General features: G+C 36.8%; 3 protein-coding genes across 4 annotated transcripts; 1 reads left to right on the top strand and 2 right to left on the bottom strand.

Moving 5' to 3' along the window:
* Positions 1-1,406: 1,406 nt before the first annotated feature.
* LOC125222091 (thaumatin-like protein 1b) lies at positions 1,407-3,719 on the bottom strand. Of its 2 annotated transcripts, none has more exons than XM_089070195.1 (3): positions 3,567-3,719; positions 2,770-3,460; positions 1,407-1,928 (listed from the first exon to the last, which is right to left on the bottom strand). In XM_089070195.1, the coding sequence occupies exons 1-3, from the start codon at positions 3,622-3,624 to the stop codon at positions 1,751-1,753; spliced, it is 927 nt and encodes a 308-aa protein (XP_088926321.1). In that variant the 5' UTR covers positions 3,625-3,719; the 3' UTR covers positions 1,407-1,750. The 2 variants fall into 2 exon arrangements, with proteins under 2 accessions (XP_088926321.1, XP_047980488.2); XM_048124531.2 differs by having other exon boundaries at positions 2,770-3,463; positions 3,567-3,639.
* Positions 3,720-6,438: 2,719 nt separating this feature from the next.
* LOC125222092 (kinesin-like protein) lies at positions 6,439-9,234 on the bottom strand. The gene is made up of 6 exons (XM_048124532.2): positions 8,853-9,234; positions 8,686-8,734; positions 8,496-8,547; positions 7,929-8,089; positions 7,272-7,382; positions 6,439-6,715 (listed from the first exon to the last, which is right to left on the bottom strand). The coding sequence occupies exons 1-6, from the start codon at positions 9,200-9,202 to the stop codon at positions 6,572-6,574; spliced, it is 867 nt and encodes a 288-aa protein (XP_047980489.2). The 5' UTR covers positions 9,203-9,234; the 3' UTR covers positions 6,439-6,571.
* A 765-nt stretch (positions 9,235-9,999) lies between these two features.
* Positions 10,000-17,305, top strand: LOC125222722 (DEAD-box ATP-dependent RNA helicase 28). The gene is made up of 19 exons (XM_089065622.1): positions 10,000-10,365; positions 10,481-10,672; positions 10,765-10,833; positions 11,044-11,150; positions 11,952-12,033; positions 12,809-12,982; positions 13,089-13,237; positions 13,355-13,450; positions 13,665-13,767; positions 13,846-13,908; positions 14,006-14,067; positions 14,232-14,328; positions 14,939-15,057; positions 15,131-15,173; positions 15,628-15,729; positions 16,152-16,250; positions 16,329-16,403; positions 16,579-16,856; positions 17,001-17,305. The coding sequence occupies exons 1-19, from the start codon at positions 10,060-10,062 to the stop codon at positions 17,014-17,016; spliced, it is 2,232 nt and encodes a 743-aa protein (XP_088921748.1). The 5' UTR covers positions 10,000-10,059; the 3' UTR covers positions 17,017-17,305.
* Positions 17,306-18,403: the final 1,098 nt, after the last annotated feature.

Genomic DNA, 18,403 nt, shown 5'->3' with positions numbered 1-18,403 from the left:
ATTCTTCGATGATATCGTGTTGTAGTGCTTGATGGGCCTCCTTCTGGTGTATGTCCATGAACGCCTGGAACCGTTCATGTTCGTTGTGCGGTACACCCTGGCGGGCGGACTCGGTTGAGACACCGTGACTCGATGATGCAACACTTGGGTCGTTGGTGACGTCGAGGACGCCTTCGTGTTCATCTTCGATGATCATGTTATGCATGATGATGCACGCATACATGATATCGGCAATATCCCCCTGGTAGAAAAAGCGCGTCGGACCCTTTACCAGTGCAAATCGCGATTGGAGCACCCCAAATGCCCTCTCCACATCCTTGCGCGCAGACTCTTGCGCTCGGGCAAAATACCTTCTTCTATCTCCGAGTGGGCATCTGATCGTCTTGCGAAACCCGCTACATCCCATCCGGTGGGAGCGGGAGGTACCTCTTCTTCGGAAGAAGAATGTGATATTTCCTCGTCGGACTGAGCACGAGACGATGAATCAGAACTCATTTAATAAAGATGGAGAGAAAAAAGATTGAAAATTTGTGTGAATGAAGTTTGTGGGTGATGAATGGAGGAAGAGGATGAAATATTTATAGGGGTGGGATAAAATAGCCGTTCGGCCAAAAAAAAAAAAAAAAATTTTAAAAATCGCCGATTATCGCCGAGCGTCGCCCACAGTGGCCGGCGATCGCTCGGCGATAATCCGGCGATAAATCGCCACTCGGCGAAGCAACGGTAACATTATCGCCGAATTATCGCCGACTTCGCCACAATGGCCGGCGATAATTCGGCGATAATCGGCGATTTATCGCCGAGAATTCGCCACCTCCATTGGGAGTGCTCTAATGGTTAAAAAACTCAAAATAGTAAAAAGTACATGAAGTGTGATATAGTCACACGTAGATCCCCATACTGCTATTTTTCAAACATAGATTCCTAAGACATATGAACTACCATACGTAGATAACTAAATTTGTTGTTCACTCTCTTATTAAATAGTACTCCCTCTATTTCGTAGTAATGGAGGCAAAACTTTTCGGTACAAAGATTAAGAAAAATTGTGTTAGGTGGATTAAGTAAAGAGATAATAAAGTGAAAAATGAAAAAGACAGAGAGATAAAGATAGAAAAAAGTAAGAGAGAGTAAAGTAGGTGTGGAAAAATTTATTGACTTTTACTAAAAAGGGAAATGACTCTATTACTATGTAACGGAACGAAAATGAAAAAACGCTCATATTACTATGGAACGGAGGGAGTACTAGTATGTAGTATAAGAATAGTACTGAACTTTTTACTTGTATTTTAGTTATTCAGGAGGTAGCATGTTAGCTACAAAGCTCCAATAATTTATTTTGATAATTTCATAACTGGTCCACATTTCACAATCCAACAATAATGCACAAGAACACCACAAAACGATGAACGAATAAAAAATATGAACACTACAAATTATGTTAATAATATTTTGATTTTACACACTACCTCTCTACTCTGCCAATTGAATACTCCCCAATCACTATCCCCCCATATTCGAATAATAAATTCCTCGAAAAAGAATATTACTATAAGCCCAAGAGCTTTGCTCGATACCTTCCAAAACTAAACTACTTTTCCATTCTTTTCTTATAAATTCCATTCAATAATTTTTGCCTTCGAGTGACTCATCTCCTCGTCACATGGGCCAGCCGAAATGGGCCGACATGATCATGACCCGCTCCTAACCCGCATTGATAAACAGGCCCACCCAAAAAGTGGAGTGTTTTTTAGTTACGATAGCTCAACCGCCACATTGCCGCCACGACGGCGACCGCTCCGCCCACCACGTGTCCATATGTGGACGGCGCAGAGCTCACCTCCAACGCACCTTCATACACCATGTTGCCGTCAAACGGCGTATTGCTGCCACCCGCCGCCGCCGTCGACTCCGACGAAGATTTTTGACTGCATCAAAATTATAGAAATTATTTAAAAAAATTATCACAGCCACGTGTTTGTCTGTTATTGGCTACTGCAGAGCCGACCGTTACAAACGAAAGCTACTTTATTCAAGGTGTGAGAAAACAAATTTACAATATTATTCCTAATTAATAAACAAAATTACTCTCCAATCAATTTATTAAACTGTTAATTCTACCGGCTGATTACGAAATATGACCAAATCTTTCCACTAGCGTTACATCTTTTTTGATTCATACATTTCATCTCACCTATGAAAACGATATATTGCTATTTAACAAATCCAATAATTCATAATGCAAGTGGAATTCATTTTAATATTACTCCCTCTGTTCCACGGCAATAGAGACATTTCATTTTCTGCACTCGTTTTGAAAAAAAATGATATTCCCTCCGTCCCCGATTAAGAGTCACACTTTGATTGGATACGAGTTTTAAGAAATGTAAAGAAAAGTTGATTGGAAAAGTTAGTGGAATGTGTGACCTACTTACTATTTATGGAAAAATGAAGCATGACTCTTAATTAGGGATGAACCGAAATGGAAAAGTGTGACTCTTAGTCGAGAACGGAGGGAATAATAAATAGTTAAAATGGAGAGGAAGTAAAGCAAGAGAGAATAATGTAAAGAAAAGTTTTATCTTTAATATTCTCTCGTACAATATTTTTCCTCCACTTTAATTATTTATAATTATATTTTCAAAATGAATGCGCGAAACGAAATGTTTCTATTATTAAAGTAGCAGTAATCATTAGTGCTCCTTTGATCCAACTTAATCTAACGTATATTCATTTCATCAAATTGAAGGGGTATTATGGTAAATTCACCTGGTGTTAGGCGAGGGGCAGAAGGAGATGATATAGTCGGCGCCGACGCAGGTGAAGGTGCTGGTGAGGTCGTCGTACGCGTAGCTGTACGCCTGCGGGCACGCGCGCTTGAACGTCTGCGCGTACTGCGACGGCTTGCACGCGGCCGGCGTGCCGTACGCGCCGCTGCAGCAGTACTGATCGCCGCCGAACGCGTCGCACGCGCTCCTGCACGCGATTCGCTCCCCGCCGGCGCTCGCAACGCGCAGCTCCGCCGGACAATCGCCGTTCAGATCCGCGCCGCACTCCGCCTTGCTGCAGTTCGCGCCGGTGCCGCCCTGCGGCGCGACCAGGATCGGGAGGTTGTAGCCGTCGACGAGGCTCAGATCGTAGAAATCCTTCCCGGCGTCGCCGTCGAGCGTGAACTCAGCCAGCGTCGCCGGCGTCGCCGCGTTGCCGCCGGCGCATTCGAGCTTGCCCGATCCGCAATCGCCGGTGAGGCAGGTGAATTTTCCGGACGGATCTGTGGAGCAGTGCGTGCGCCCCCAAAATCGGCCGCCCCAGGACGACGGCGCGGTGATGATTCTGGATTCGCCGGTCTGCAGCGCGAAGCCGGTGGTGGGGAGCTGAGAGATCCCGGCGTTGGATAGAATGCCTGGCCACACGGTGAACTTGCATTTGTTGACGAATGTGAATGTGGCTGATGAATACACTTCTGAAACAAAAAATTTGCAGTAATTCGTTAGAAATTAAATCAATGTATTTGATTGAAATTTGTGCGATTCAACTCAAATTGCTTCAAAAGCATAATCACTTACCTGCTATGAAGGAATTTGAAAGAATTAGGAAGATAATATGGAAGTAAAGCTTTCCCATGTGATGTGAGAAAGATTTTTGAAATGGAAACAGGAAAATAATTGTGTTACAGAATGAGAAGCAGAGGATGAATGGAGAAAGAGAAGTTTTTTTGGGGGAAAGGGTGATGGAGGTATTTATAATACTACTAAGGTGCTTTGCTGATATCACCTTTTAGATTAATAATTTTCCTTTAAATTAGTTTAGCTAAAAGTAAAACATTAGATTGAGAGTGAGTGTATAACCATAAAAATATGGGAAAACTTGTTAAAAAACAAATTTAAGTAATGTGTTTATTAATTCTTTAGAAATAATCAGTGTTGTAAATAACAATTCGATTGCTTCAGTCACGAATCAGTGCTTGTTTTGTTTTATAGGAGAACAATAAAACTCTCAACTTTTGAGTTATTTTGCTGAACAGAAAAACGTGAACAGTTAGGACGATTGAACCGATCAACCATTTTTTATTTTTATGTTTATATTAGTGGAGAATTGTTTTACAAATAATTGTTTTTTTTAATACTGCATTTATATTTCAATAGGGTGCCATACTAGAGAATAAAGTACTATGCTAAAGACATGAACACGAATTTTCAATTTTAAGAATAATATAATATCAATAAGAATTTATCGTGTCAACATTTTTATGGTATAATAATTGGCGCTCAAATACAAAAATGATTGTCGCAATATTTAGTTAGAAGAAACGGAATTGCTGCTGGCGGCTCTCTCAGCATTTCCATTCTCTTATTACAATTTTCAATTTAGAAGTCATAATTGCCGACTGTTAATATTAATCAACAAGTTAATTAATTAAATAATTAAGATCATCAAAGTGCACGTTTTAATTGAGTTTTCTTACTTTTATTTGGACATGAAATCATGAGATGGGATAATGTTTCTTGCTCTGTTGTTTTCAAAATAGGTCAACATGCATATAAATAGAGAAATTCGATTGATTTTCTTCTCATTGTAGTAGAAAATTCTAACATTACAGATGAGGAAGAATTTACAAAGGTCAACAGTCAAATGGATGCTATAATAGTCAAACATAAAAATGATCATAATCATGTTTTAAGTACGTAATTTCCATTACAAATCAAAAGTTGATGTCACAAAATAGACACTTACAATGTATTCCACGGATGTCATTTTGGCCTCGACGTAGTACTACCTCCGTCCTTCAAAAATTGTACTACCATTTTGATCTGGTACGGATTTTAAGAAATGTAATGGAAATTGAGTTGAAAAAGTTAGTGGCTTGCGAGTCCTATTTTTGTATATTATTTTTTTATAATAAAATGTGAGTAGGAATGAGTTAGTGGAATACGAGGTCCACTACTAAAAAATGTTAAAAATGAATGAGATAAATTTTGGGGACGGACGGAAATGGAAAAATGAGATAAATTTCTAGTGACTGTACTGTATTTTTAATTTTGTAGTGTCAAGAATTAGAGGGGTTCCTCAAATTCTAATCTCTTTTGCAATATCATTACAAAAGATTGTACTTTTTGGTCTTATCATTTTTTTGTCTTACCATTATCCCAATATCATTTTATTAATGGAAGATGATTAAATGGCTGGCTACGAAAAAGTTACCTAGTTGTAGCTCAAATAGATTAATTTTGTGTTAAATTAATTAGACGACAAACTTTAGTGATAAACACTTTACAGCAAAATATTAGTAATACTCATTCCATTTAACTAATAAATCAATCACATGGAAGTAGGTACCGTTTTGTTTTATTTCAATAACGTTTTTTCAATTCGAATAATTAGTATTGAGAGATACCCTGGCCCATGGGAAAAAATCTGAATTCTTTATATAATGATATTTGTCAGTTAAGAATTTATTTTCATCTGTATATCACAAAAATTAGTTGAACATATCTTATTAATGAAGAAATGCAACACTTGGAGTTCAAATCTAATTGAAAAAAAATTATGTTTATTCATTTATATATCGTTTATTGATTACACTTGCTTATTCATTATGCAGTGCAATATTATCAGCTTTTATAAAGAATTCACTACATTCACAATGGGATTTTTCGCAATTTAAGAAAATAAACTTTACGCTCGTCATGAATTCAGACCACCCGACAATGAGACATGTTCATTGTGGATCTTTGTAGTCGTAGGGCCGAAAATAATTTTTCGTTCTCATAATAAAACTAAGGGTTTTATTTAAACATTAATATATTTTTTAGTTAACATAACACTATACACTGATATTTATTCTAATTTTACTTCAATCTCATATCAACATTTCCATGATAAGCCCGACCACCACCATAGATTTTTTGTAGTCCATCGCAATAATATCACTCAACAAAGTGAGATCATGGCTTACGTAATTGATTCACCAATAATCCAAGATATTATTTAATTCTCCTATTTGGTAAAGTAATAAGGCTACTTATATACAGTGCACACCAATTATAAATTTAAGCTATGTGCACACCATAAAATAAAATTACCATTTTCTGATTGGAAATAATTAGGTGGTTTTTCTGCTGTCTTCCCACAATTATGGGCATTGCTACTTTGTTACTAATAACTTAGCAGGATGCAATTCAATAACGCAATTATATGTTTGATTATTTTAGTTTCATTGAATCATATAGTCAAAATATAGAAGAAAGTAAAGAGAAAGTACTAATGTACGTGTTTGGATATAAATAACAGTAAATTTGGACGAATCTAGTGCTTTGAAAAGAAGACGATTTATGATCCGACAATTCATGACTCCTTGAATTTGGAGTTGAATGATGACAGCTACCAAATCTGGTGAAAATTCAGAGATTCGCCACACTTTTTTGACAACAGAAAATATAATCCAATAACAAACGAAAGCATGTATAAATATATAGATTTTCATAAATTATTTATGGAAATTAAAAAGAGAAAAGAGTTTAACCAACTTCAAGGATAATTGGTCAAATTTCATGAATTTTAAGACTGTATGCTACTCATCTGGGAGTTGATCGGCAAGACCTCGGAGAAAACGAGTGAGGGACCTTCGTGCATTGGCGTCTGCTTCCGCCCTCCCTTCTAAATCGGCGTCCTGTGCTGATGCAGACTGCACTTTTCTAACCAATTGACGAAGTTCCTAAACATAATAGAAGAGGGACACACCATATACCATTATTAAGAGATTGATGTTTTGAATAAAGCAATAGGTGTGGGGCAATGCTAAGTTGAAAAACCAAACTCACTATCAGCAGATTCTGAGAGTTAACAGACGAATCCAGTAATGGTGTCCTTATCCTCAGGAAAATTTAATAGAGAATAACGAGGTGGAGTTCATCGATGATACTCAAAAAAGGGATTTAAGTCTCAAGTCAAGGTGCTAGATTTAGACTAAGTTTGTAGCATTTCAAAAATGTCAGGACATCCTTGATGCACTTGGGTAAGTTTTCAATGTTTTTGGGTGTTCTTGGAAAACATTACTGGATAGAAACTATACGGGGGACTGTGAATGTGTATGTTTGTGTTATAGGAGAAGAAATTGAGAAAGAGGGGAAACATTGTTTGATTTTATTTTCCTTTTTTTCGTCTAAGTGGGTTCATTATTGATTTTCAAGTTTGCTGAAGGCGTAAGAAAAAGACACTCTCGAGCATTTATAATTTCAATTAGGACAAGCATAGTCTTTAACCAAACTGACCTGGCGATCAAAGTCAACCTCTCGAAGTGAGTAAATCTCATTGGTAATGTCAAGATCCTTATTAACTAGGCCATCGAACCATCTGGTTACAACAGCCATATTTGTGTAATCCTGTGAAGCAAGAAAACTGTAGAATATAGTCATCCCTGATAAAAATGCAACAGAAGTATTATACTACTCCCTTCTTATTGCATAAACCTACACTCTACAGATATTGTAGCTTCTGACTAATATTCCCTAAGTTAAGGTTTCAATATATATTGATCAGAACTGACGACATGTAAAACCTGTATGTTGCATGTGTCTTTTGTCCTCTATATAATGGATGAACAATAACGAGAATCAACATCTAGCAAACAGAACTCATGAGCTTAGTATCAATTCTTAAATAAGATTATTACCGTGGTTAGTGAGAAGATAAAACATATGAAAACTATGACTTGTTTAGAATTGCACCTCAATTTTTTTTTTCTAGTAAACATTATAAAAATGCATGAAGGCTTCCACTGGGTATTATGAAAAAATTTAAATGTTTTTCTATGTGCTTATCTCATACTATTATGATGAATACATTCAAATGTTGGGGGAACCTTTAACTTTCCATCTTTTCAAACAATTTCTATGAAGCTAAAGGGACCGAGTCACACTGATTCATACCTCTTCTTCCTCCTCCTCTGAAATTTCTTCTTCTGACACTTCATCATCGTCAATTGCCAATTCTGCACCTGATAATTCTTGAAACTTAGTCAGATCTCCATCTTTTATTGCCTGAATTAAGCCATCCATTAATTCAACCTCAACTCCACGTAGTAGTTTTCCTGCCGTTTCCATCAGTCATAATATTAGCATAAATTTACAAAAAAAATGTTTGAGATTAAGCAGGTTAAAATGTTTTAGTGACGAATATAAATCATCTAAGGTTCACCACCTTACGAGAAATCAACAATATCTGAGCACGGACACAATGTGGTACATGAATAGTTTTTTTAGACCACAAAATGAACTAATTCCCCAATTATTGTACTACTACTAAGCATTGATTAAACATTCTTCCAGGAATGCTTCAGTTTTAATCAAAAGAAGCTTATTGTATCACTGAGAAATGAATTAAAAGAAGCTTACTGTATCACTGAGAAATGAATTAAAAGAAGCTTCTTTGTATCACTGAGAAATGAATTGAAAGAAGCATAGTGAATCACTAACAAACCTTTAACTTTTTCTCACCTATATAATTATATTGTCGGCGCTTTCCTTCCCGAACATCAGAACCAAGTCTCTGAGACAAAAAATCAAACACCTTATCTTCATCAACACACCAAAACAAATTAGACGAAAATTGAGCAAAAAAAAAGTAACTCAATCAGATAATTGAATTAACCGCCAATAGTAACAGAAATAAAAGAGGCTTTATCACCTTCACTACCATAATTGCCTCAAACACCTCTTGCTCAAGTTCAGCCACTCTGCCAAAACAGACGCGAAAAAAAGAGGATAAAATGAAAGCAAACGGAACGAAACGCTTATCTTCACCTATGAAAACTAAACACTTCAACGAAATCGAAAAAGTAAATGCGGATTCACCTGACAATGCGCTTGATTTGAGACGGAGAGAAGTTGGCTAGGTCCATACCCCAGCGAACGGCGCGCCTAGCCTCCCGCTTTCTCTCGTTTCGGCTCTTCTTCACATCGCCGCCATCGGATAATTCGTCGCCGCTGTCATTAGCGTCGGAGAACGGAGGAGAATCGCGCAATTTCAGAGCTCGTGCGCGGGAATGAAATTGGCGGCATGTGGAGGAGGAGAAGAGTGTGGAGAAAGGAAGAATTGTGGTGGCGCGATCCGGAGCTGACCGGAAGCTGAGAAGCTGCGACACGGCGGAGCGGCGGCAGCGCCACCGTGGCAAGTGAAAAAGCGGCCGCAGCAGGTGCGCCATTTTCCGGTGCGGTGGTTTCACTGAAACAAAATGGGGCTTTTGTGTGAAATTATGAAAATTTAAATTCGTACCCAAAGTTCTTTAATATTCAAATTAAGGTCCAAAATTTATAAATATTCAACATCCTACTTAAAACTTTTAAATATTTAAATGGGATAACTGCTTTTAAAGTCACCAACTTTTCATGAATTCCGGTTTTTCCCACGAATTTTAAAAAGTTCGTGTAATGTTACGAACTTTATTGTCGGTTGCCATTTTCCCATGTCAGGTTTTCCGATCTGATTCAAACGGTTCGTTGCCTGTCAAGACAATGTCCAAATTCTTTTATCTTACTATGATTATCTTCGTTTTTGAAATAGCTTCGCGTGGATACCTTGTATGCCTCAATCTGAACTCGGATGAAGAAGTTATGACCAGTAATGATCTTATAATTAAGATGCACTACTATCCATGGATCCTGTACAGTGTTGATAATGTCTTATTACAATTTGTGTTGGCTATACAACTAGCTAACTACTTAAGTGTCATCATTAAAATTCGTGACATTACACAAACTTTTAAAGTTCGTGAGAAAAACCGAAATTCACTGAAATTTAATAACTTTAAAAGCAGTTACCCTACTTAAATTCATACCCAAAATCCGGTGCGGTGGTTTCACTGAAATGAAATTGGGCTTTTGTGTGAAATTATGAAAATTAAGGCCCAGTTATCTATGGGCCTTTTGTAGACTATTATTTATAAAAAAATAATAAGGCCCATTTTTGGGTTTATATTAATCAGTGATAAACCTCAGAAATTTTGGAATCGCAATCCCTAAAACCCTTTCTTCCAATTTCAGCGCTGCACACTCACCTCCAATGGGGAAATTCGTGTTCGAGCCCCCCAGCGATGAGGAAATCGACCCCAGCAGCGGCAGCGAGTCCGAAGAAGAAGCTGAAGAGGAGGTTGAAGTTTCCGACGACGAAGAAGTGGTGCGGAAAAGTAAGAAAACTCAGTCGCCTTGGGATTTCTCCTCCTACACTGAATCGATTGCCGAAGAGCACGCGCGAAGGAGCACGACTTCGATAGACTACAAAATTAGTAAAGCTCTCGAGCGGCGCCCCATCGCCGCCGCGGAAGAAGCTGATTCCGAGGAGCGGTCGGATTCTGAAATCGAGATCCAGGTAGTGCTTTCGTTTTATTGATGTTGAGCTGGAAATGCAACCGTGAGAGTTTTGTGTTGGAGGATGTGGCGGAATTGGGAACTGATTGAGTTTTGTGGTTGGTTTTCTGGTGCAGGACGGTTATAGGTCTGAAGAGGAGGAGGAGGGCGAAGATGCCCCAACGACAAGTGGAAATGCTGAAAAAGCGTTCTTTTCGTCTGCGGATGGTGTGACCTTCAAGGCTAACTCGTTTATGGAACTTCATCTCTCGAGGCCATTGCTTCTGGCGTGTGAAGAATTGGGTTATGTAAAGCCTACTCCCATTCAGGTATTCAAAAGACAATGCCTTCAATATTGGTGACTTGATTTTAAGTCATAATCAGCCAATTCATTAAGGATTATTTCTTCTCTGTGTGGTAGGCTGCGTGTATACCTTTGGCCTTAAGTGGACGTGATATATGCGGGAGTGCAATTACTGGATCCGGGAAGGTATTTCTATTTTGTATTGCACGATTGCTACAGTTTAAATTTGATTTGTATCTCCCTTAAATTCACTCCCTTACTGAAAAGACGGAATTCGGAACTCCTTATATCTTATTATTAGCTTCTCGTTCTTTAGTTTTGTATCAATTTCACAGAAGAATATATTCAGACTGTTGTCTTTATAATTGATGAATATATATTTTTAATCATATTCAGACAGCTGCTTTTGCTTTACCAACCCTGGAGAGGCTTTTGTTCCGGCCAAAGAATAGACCAGCTGTTAGAGTTCTAATTCTTACCCCTACAAGGGAGTTGGCTGTTCAGTAAGTTCTGCTTCACGTGGAGTTATCATTTGTTATCTTGGTCAAGATTCTGCTTCATGCTGTTAATTTTAGTGCCGTGAATTTGTAAACCCCCATTCACTTATCATCTCTCTGATATTTTTTTACTATGACGTAGAAGATGTTATATTGTGCAGTTTAAACAGTACCTGATCAAACTTTAATGTATATCCAGTTGTTAAAATTTTCAAATCATTATAGTATAATTTTTTTTAAAGAATTATTTTTATCAATTGATTAACAATTGCATAAGTTCTAATTTCCAGCACAAATTGTATCTTACTGTACATGTCATGCTGGAAATCTGATTATTGTGGACATGATTAGCTATGATCTGCACTATGTTATGTTTTATCCAATATCCACAAGCAATCTCTTGAGTGCAACATTAAAAACTATTTGTTCTTGTAAGGTCTCAGCATACCAGTAGGAGTAACTTGCCATATAATTCTTATGACATGTCTAGAACCTGATTCTCAGCAAAATGAATTAGGCAAAGGGCTTGTGTGATTATCATGTTGGTTTTTAAGGGTAATACTGTTTTTTTCTCTCTTTGGTTGGAATTTATATACTCAAACTATCATTTGCTTAATTCAATTGATTTTGTCGCTTGCTGAACTCATTATTTGTAATCCTTGGTGCTGCCATAGTTTTTGGGACTATAACTAGCATTTACTACTATTATTTAGATATTTAATATACGTTTGATTCTCCCTTTTGCTTCTTTTTATCCTAGGTTTCATTCATTGTAGATCTTGACTATGTATATGACTTATTTTTCAGGATTGATAGTATGATTAAGACACTTGCTAAGCATGTACCGAGCATCAGAAGTTGCGTGATTGTTGGTGGTGTTTCGACGAAGGTATGCTTACTGCACCCTTTGTTTTCTCGTCAAGATGAAGAACTAAACCTGTTTGTCCCCCAGGAGACCCGAGATTTAACAGCGATGTGCAATTCTTATTGCATTTCTATGTGTATGACTCATTGACTCTTGTATATTGCGGTGTCTGCAATATTAGTGGATTATAACCCTTGTATACTGTGGTTTGGCATTAACACATCTTCAGAATGAAAAGCTAGCCTATGTATCATGCAATTAACCTCTACATAAGTAATTCTTGGTTCATAATCTGTTGGGGGTTCTGACAGATAGTTGAACACTTACAGATAGTTGAACGCCTATTCATGAGACAAAATATTTATCTTGATACTGAGAATTGAGGAAATAACTGAAAGAACCATACTCTATTTTTTATTTTTTACTCATAAAGATCCATCCTAAACTTATTCCTTATCCTTGCCCATGAAAGAAGAATTAGATAAAAGTTATAGTAAGTCTTTGATGTAAGAACAGAAGAAATTCATTACAGATCTAGTGAATTCTCTGTAGCAAGTGCTGTCTCAGGAAGAGCACCTATCTTTGGAGTTTGTTCCCCTGAAATTGAGGGTGATATGGTTATCACTTGATATATATGAAATGTTTATTGTATGTGGTTGCTAGATTCTAAATTCAATTGTAATTTAAATGTTATTTCCTTTAAACTGAATTACTGAAAGTTATTTTGCTGCAGTTAATGTTATGCTTTATTTGTTTTTTCACGACTTATGTTGTTTTAACTAATAGTGAATGATATTAGGTGCAAGAAGCAGCTTTAAGAACTTTGCCAGATATAGTTGTTGCAACTCCAGGACGGATGATAGATCACTTGCGTAACTCTATGTCCGTACATCTGGATGAGCTCGCAGTTTTGATACTTGATGAAGCTGATCGGCTTCTTGAGCTTGGATTTAGTGCTGAAATTAATGAATTGGTACATTTCCCATACTTTTTCCTTTTTGTAATAGTAATACTACTATTTGCAGTTCTTTTCTGAACTTATGTTATAGACTACTTGATTACTTGTTACTGCCATTTAGGTTAAATTATGTTCGAAAAGGAGACAAACCATGTTATTCTCAGCGACCATGACTGAGAAAGTTGATGAGCTTGCCAGTCTTTCCTTGAATAAACCCGTACGCTTGTCAGCTGATCCATCAGCAAAGCGACCGGCTGCATTAACTGAAGAGTGAGTCATTAGTAGTTCTACTTCAATATTTATGGTTCTCCATTAATACCTTTGGAGGCTGATTATGTAATCTTACCCCTGTATAAGTAATCTAACAAAACTGTATCTCCTATGCAGGGTGATTCGCATACGCCGAACGCGTGAAGGAAATCAGGAAGCAGTTCTTCTTTCTATATGCTCCAAGAGCTTTACATCTAGAGTGATTGTCTTCAGGTTTTCATCTTAAATCCTAATTTCGTGTGGGCAATAATCATGTTTTCAGTTCACCCTTGTTGAGTTTTTATCTGCTATAGTGTCTGTGATGAAATGCCACTCAACAATGAGGGATCAATTGGCTCATATTTAAGCAAGCTAGCTGGAATATAGAGTATAATTGCAATCAGTGCATTATAATTGAAACTTATGAAACTTTATATCCTGATTTCAGTGGTACCAAGAAGGCAGCTCATAGATTAAAAATTCTATTTGGGCTGGCTGGCTTTAAAGCAGCTGAGCTTCACGGAGACCTCACCCAAGCCCAGCGTATGGACGTAAGTATCTCTTAGATACATTGTACTGTGTTGTGTTTGTACTCATATGATGACACGTATACCAATAATTATTTGTAGGCATTGGAACTTTTCAGGAAACAACAAGTGGATTTTCTAATTGCAACAGATGTTGCTGCTCGTGTAAGTATAGATTGTAACCAAATAGCTGTGTTAAAACTACTCCAGAAATTAAAAAGGCGTTGATCATTGAGACTCATTATTCAATACTTGTTTGCAGGGTCTTGATATTATTGGTGTTCGTACAGTCATTAATTTTGCATGTCCACGAGACATTACAAGGTAATTATTGCTTTCTTGAGGTTGGTCTGGAGATTTATGTTTTTAGTTATGTAGATCTCGGGTTGTTATTCAGTTATATAGCTCTTGGCTCATTACTGAGTTCTGTAGCTTTCAATTTACAATTGATTTTCCAAGTATAGGTTTCTTATTTTGCTCATCTGCAGTTACGTCCATCGAGTGGGTCGCACTGCCAGGGCCGGTAAAGATGGATATGCTGTTACCTTTGTTACTGATGAGGATCGGTCTCTCCTAAATGCTATAGTAAGGACATACAAACTTGGGATTTCGTCTCTTCTTACTTATTCTTGTTTGTTCAGTTTGAGAACCTTTGAAATTTTGTGCTTGAATCTGAGATGGGTAATCTTCTTTTACATTTTATCAATTTAGGATCGCTGGTATCTTAGTTTGTTAGCATAAAGTTTTCCTTTAAATGTTATTGTAGAATCGTTGCCCCATTTCACTTATATCCGAATATATAATTTCATTGCCACCTAAAGCAATTTCCACTATTCCTCTATACCCTTTTTGTTTGATGTGTATGCATTAGTAAGTAGTTTACATGCTTTTTACATCATATGTATTCTCTATCTGAATAAGTTGTTTCTGATCATTCTACTTTACATTCTGAAACTGTTTCTCCGTCCGCTGTGCTATCACATTCTGTGTTTTTGTGTGCTTAGAATGTAGTAGTGCATATACTTCCACATCCCCTCTTTTGAAGTTTTGAGGATGAATTGTGGGAACCAAGTGTTTACAGCCTATAAAGATGCCTCATTTACTTCCTTGTCCATGTGATTGCGTATGTTTTAACTATATTGAGATTCTATCTCCTTGAAAACATTAAAAGTAACATCTCAAATCATTATGATAGGTTAAAAGAGTTGGTTCAAGGGTGAGGAACAGAACCGTTGCTGAACAGTCAATACAGAAGTGGTCCGAAATAATTGAACAAATGGAAGATCAAGTAGCATCAATACTTCGAGAAGAAAAGTAATTGAACAATCTTGTTGCCTACCCTACAAATGAACATGGTATTCACCAAGATCTGTCCTTGTTTTTGCAGGGAGGAGATGGCACTAAGAAAAGCTGAAATGGAGGTTACAAAGGTTATTGTTTTATGGCTTTTATTTGGTTTCCAATGCTTCTTAGTTTCTGTGGTTCTAGAAATACTTAATCCATATCTGCTATCAAGTTCAAAGATACGAAGCTTAGCCTGGAAAAGCATTCTGTTATTTGTCAGTGAAAATACTCAACACAAATTTCACCACCCTGTTCTGTGAGAGAAATATTCTAGAGAATATTAAAATTAAAAAAGAATTCAAATTGTTCATTTTTTCAGCTTGAGAAAAAACTGGACAAAGCAATGAAAATGGACGGTGACATTTTATGATTGCTTTAACTTGCAGATGAGCCAGTCAAACATGATATTATAATGTTAGCCTGCATACATTCTTGAACAGTATTGAACATAACAACAAACAGTATATGTTTTAAATACTTCTCTAAGTCAGTTGTAACATCTATTTCGAAATTGAAAGGCATATTCCTCTTGACTTGTAGGCAGAAAATATGATCGCTCACAGAGATGAAATTTATGCACGCCCTAAAAGAACATGGTTTGTTACTGAAAAGGAAAAGAAACTTGCTGCTAAAGCATCTAAGGTATGTTTCCGTTATTTTGTGATTTATGCCCTAAGTCTCGTGAATGTTGTGATCTTTAAAGTTTGTCTGACTAAATCTACCTGGTTTATAGGCTTTTACTACTCCATTATCTAGTATCCACTTGCCTTCTTTCACTGCAACATTTTGAAGACTCAAAATGGGTCTTATAAGATTGGTTCCTTTAATTGAGAAAACTGTGCTCTTTCTTAGTTGTTGTGTCACTTTGAAAAACTTAATGGCTGGTCGCATGCTTTGTCTGGTCCCTCTTTTCCTTTTATTTCTATATCTACTTTCTTTTCTGCTATTTGTCTTGGATCTTTTCCATGTTTATAATGCAGTGTTGTTGATAATGTCTTTTTACAATATGTGTTGGCTATAAAACTAGCTAACTACTTAACTGGCATCATTAAATGATTCAATAGGAAGCTTCGGATAATGGAAAAGGTTCTGGACGTAGCACAATTAGTGCAGAACAAGCAGAGGAGTTGAAGCTGAAGGAAAAGAGAAAGCGAGAGCGCGAGGTTTGTGAAATACCATGTTTATATTCTGATCCTATTGTCTGAGAAAATCGATTCATCTCATGCAAATATTTCTGCCAGAAAAACTTGCCAAGGAAGAAGAGAAGGAAATTGGAAGCAGCTAGAGAGATGTTGGAGGACGAGGATGTTGTCAAGGTGAGTTTTAAATTTATGATTAGATTGAAATTTTGTGAAGTGGATTATCTAATTTACACTTCACAGCCTTTATTTTGTTACTCATATTTTTTTCTATAAGTTTGGTTATCCTTGTATCAGTAAAATCCATACTCACAGCAGTCGTCTCATGTAATCAATATCTGAAATGAATCAGGGTGGAGAGAAAAAGGATAAAGAGAAAAAAGACAAAGAGAAGAATGGAATTTCACTTGTTGATGTTGCATATCGAAGAGCAAAAGCAGTCAAGGCTGCAAGCAAGGCTGTTCAGGCCGGCAAAATTGTGAAAAAACATGTTAAAAATCCCAAGCATCCTACGCAATCAAGAACAGACGAGATGCAAGAACTTTTCCAGGATGACATGAGTGAGAAAAAGCAAAACAGAGCCCTCAAAGGTGGTTTGAAGAAGAAGTCCTCATTCAAGAGCAAGTCACGGTAATATATAACATTTTGACATCTAGTCTACTTGTGTCTTTCTGTTATTCAATTGCATTTGTGATTTGGGCTCTTGTTCATGTTCCATGAACTCGGCATTTTGTGTATATTTGAAACATTATTCGGATTCTTGCTACTTTGCAGGTACAAGCGGAGGTAGGTTATATAAGCGTTCAGAATCTTAATATATCGGAATCTTGCTCCCATCAATGTGGCGTTTGAATACAGGAGAGACAACGGCTAATTGATTTTGCTGCTGAAGGTGTTCTTTTTATATCGAATGATAATTTTGACCTTTATTTAGGGAGGATTACAACAATCAAGTTCACTGTCTTATTCTTAGTACTTTATCTGTATTTTTAGTTGTAATTCTTAGTATAATCATATTTTGACGATTGTATTCGTGAATTTTGGCTTTTGAGGTATTAAGCTTGCAATGATTTGTGCAACCGTGCCTTTTATAAATGGTAAAATGCGTGTGCGAATTATTTTCAATAGTCAATTTTATCCTTATTCTATGACTGCCACTTGTACATAACGGCTGTGTTCGGTTGTTTATAAATGGGCTTTTTATAAGACTAAATAAATATTGGAAAGAGATAATGGAGAACAAAAGAGACATGTGAGATAAAATAGTCGGATGGTTGAAGCTCCGATGAATAGTCGGTATTTCAATGGTGAAAATTATATCACGTGGACTGGCCACGGGCCTTTATTTAATATAGGGCTGACATAATTTCCAATATTAGCAACCGAGCCCAACCGAACACCACCAACTATTATTGATATTTTTTGTTAATATTTTATTATTAGGCAAATTTAAAATTTTTAAGAGGGTTAGCTATGACTAAGATATAATGAGTTAGCTATGACTAATTATTCCATGATTATGTATATAAGATTAAGTTGTGAGATCGAATCTCATGAACCAAAACATACTACTATATAATTAATTTGAGATACAATCTTACAAAGCGTCAATTTTATTGTAACCAAAACATAGAATCTTGTGGGATTCATGTAGGCAACGTATGAAGAATGCTACTGTAACGAATTAGGGACTTCTTATAAAGGAATGAAATTAAGGAATCAAATTAGTGGCTGTTCGGTTCATGAAACAAAATTGTCTTGAGATGTAGTGTAAGATACACTAAAATAGACCTTGGCTAGGATTAAATTAGTCTTATGCATGGTTGTAGAGTAGGGTGGAGAGGAGAATAATGAGAAGAGGGAGATGGACAAATTAGTAGGAGGGGGTGAGGTGAGATGGTTAGTCATGAAATAGGTGAAAAGGAGTCCATTCAAATGGGCCGAAATAGGCTCAAATCTACCATTGTTAGCTAAAATTTGGTTGAAAATGTGAATGGAGAAGATAAAAGTTATCTTGGGAACCGAACGGGCACTTAGAGAATGGAACAAGCACCGCAACACACACCAGCACATATATATACACACCAGCACACATCCAAATATTTTGGAATAAATAATTTTTTGACGATGGAACAAATCAATTTTTTAGACGAAAATTAAATTATTTATATTTCGTT

Source organism: Salvia hispanica, chromosome 1 (assembly GCF_029641045.1).
Source record: "Salvia hispanica isolate PSC_SH4W2 chromosome 1, Shi_PSC_v1, whole genome shotgun sequence".
In the NCBI taxonomy this organism is placed as follows: Eukaryota; Viridiplantae; Streptophyta; class Magnoliopsida; order Lamiales; family Lamiaceae; genus Salvia; species Salvia hispanica.
This window is presented reverse-complemented; position numbering and strand designations above follow the sequence as displayed.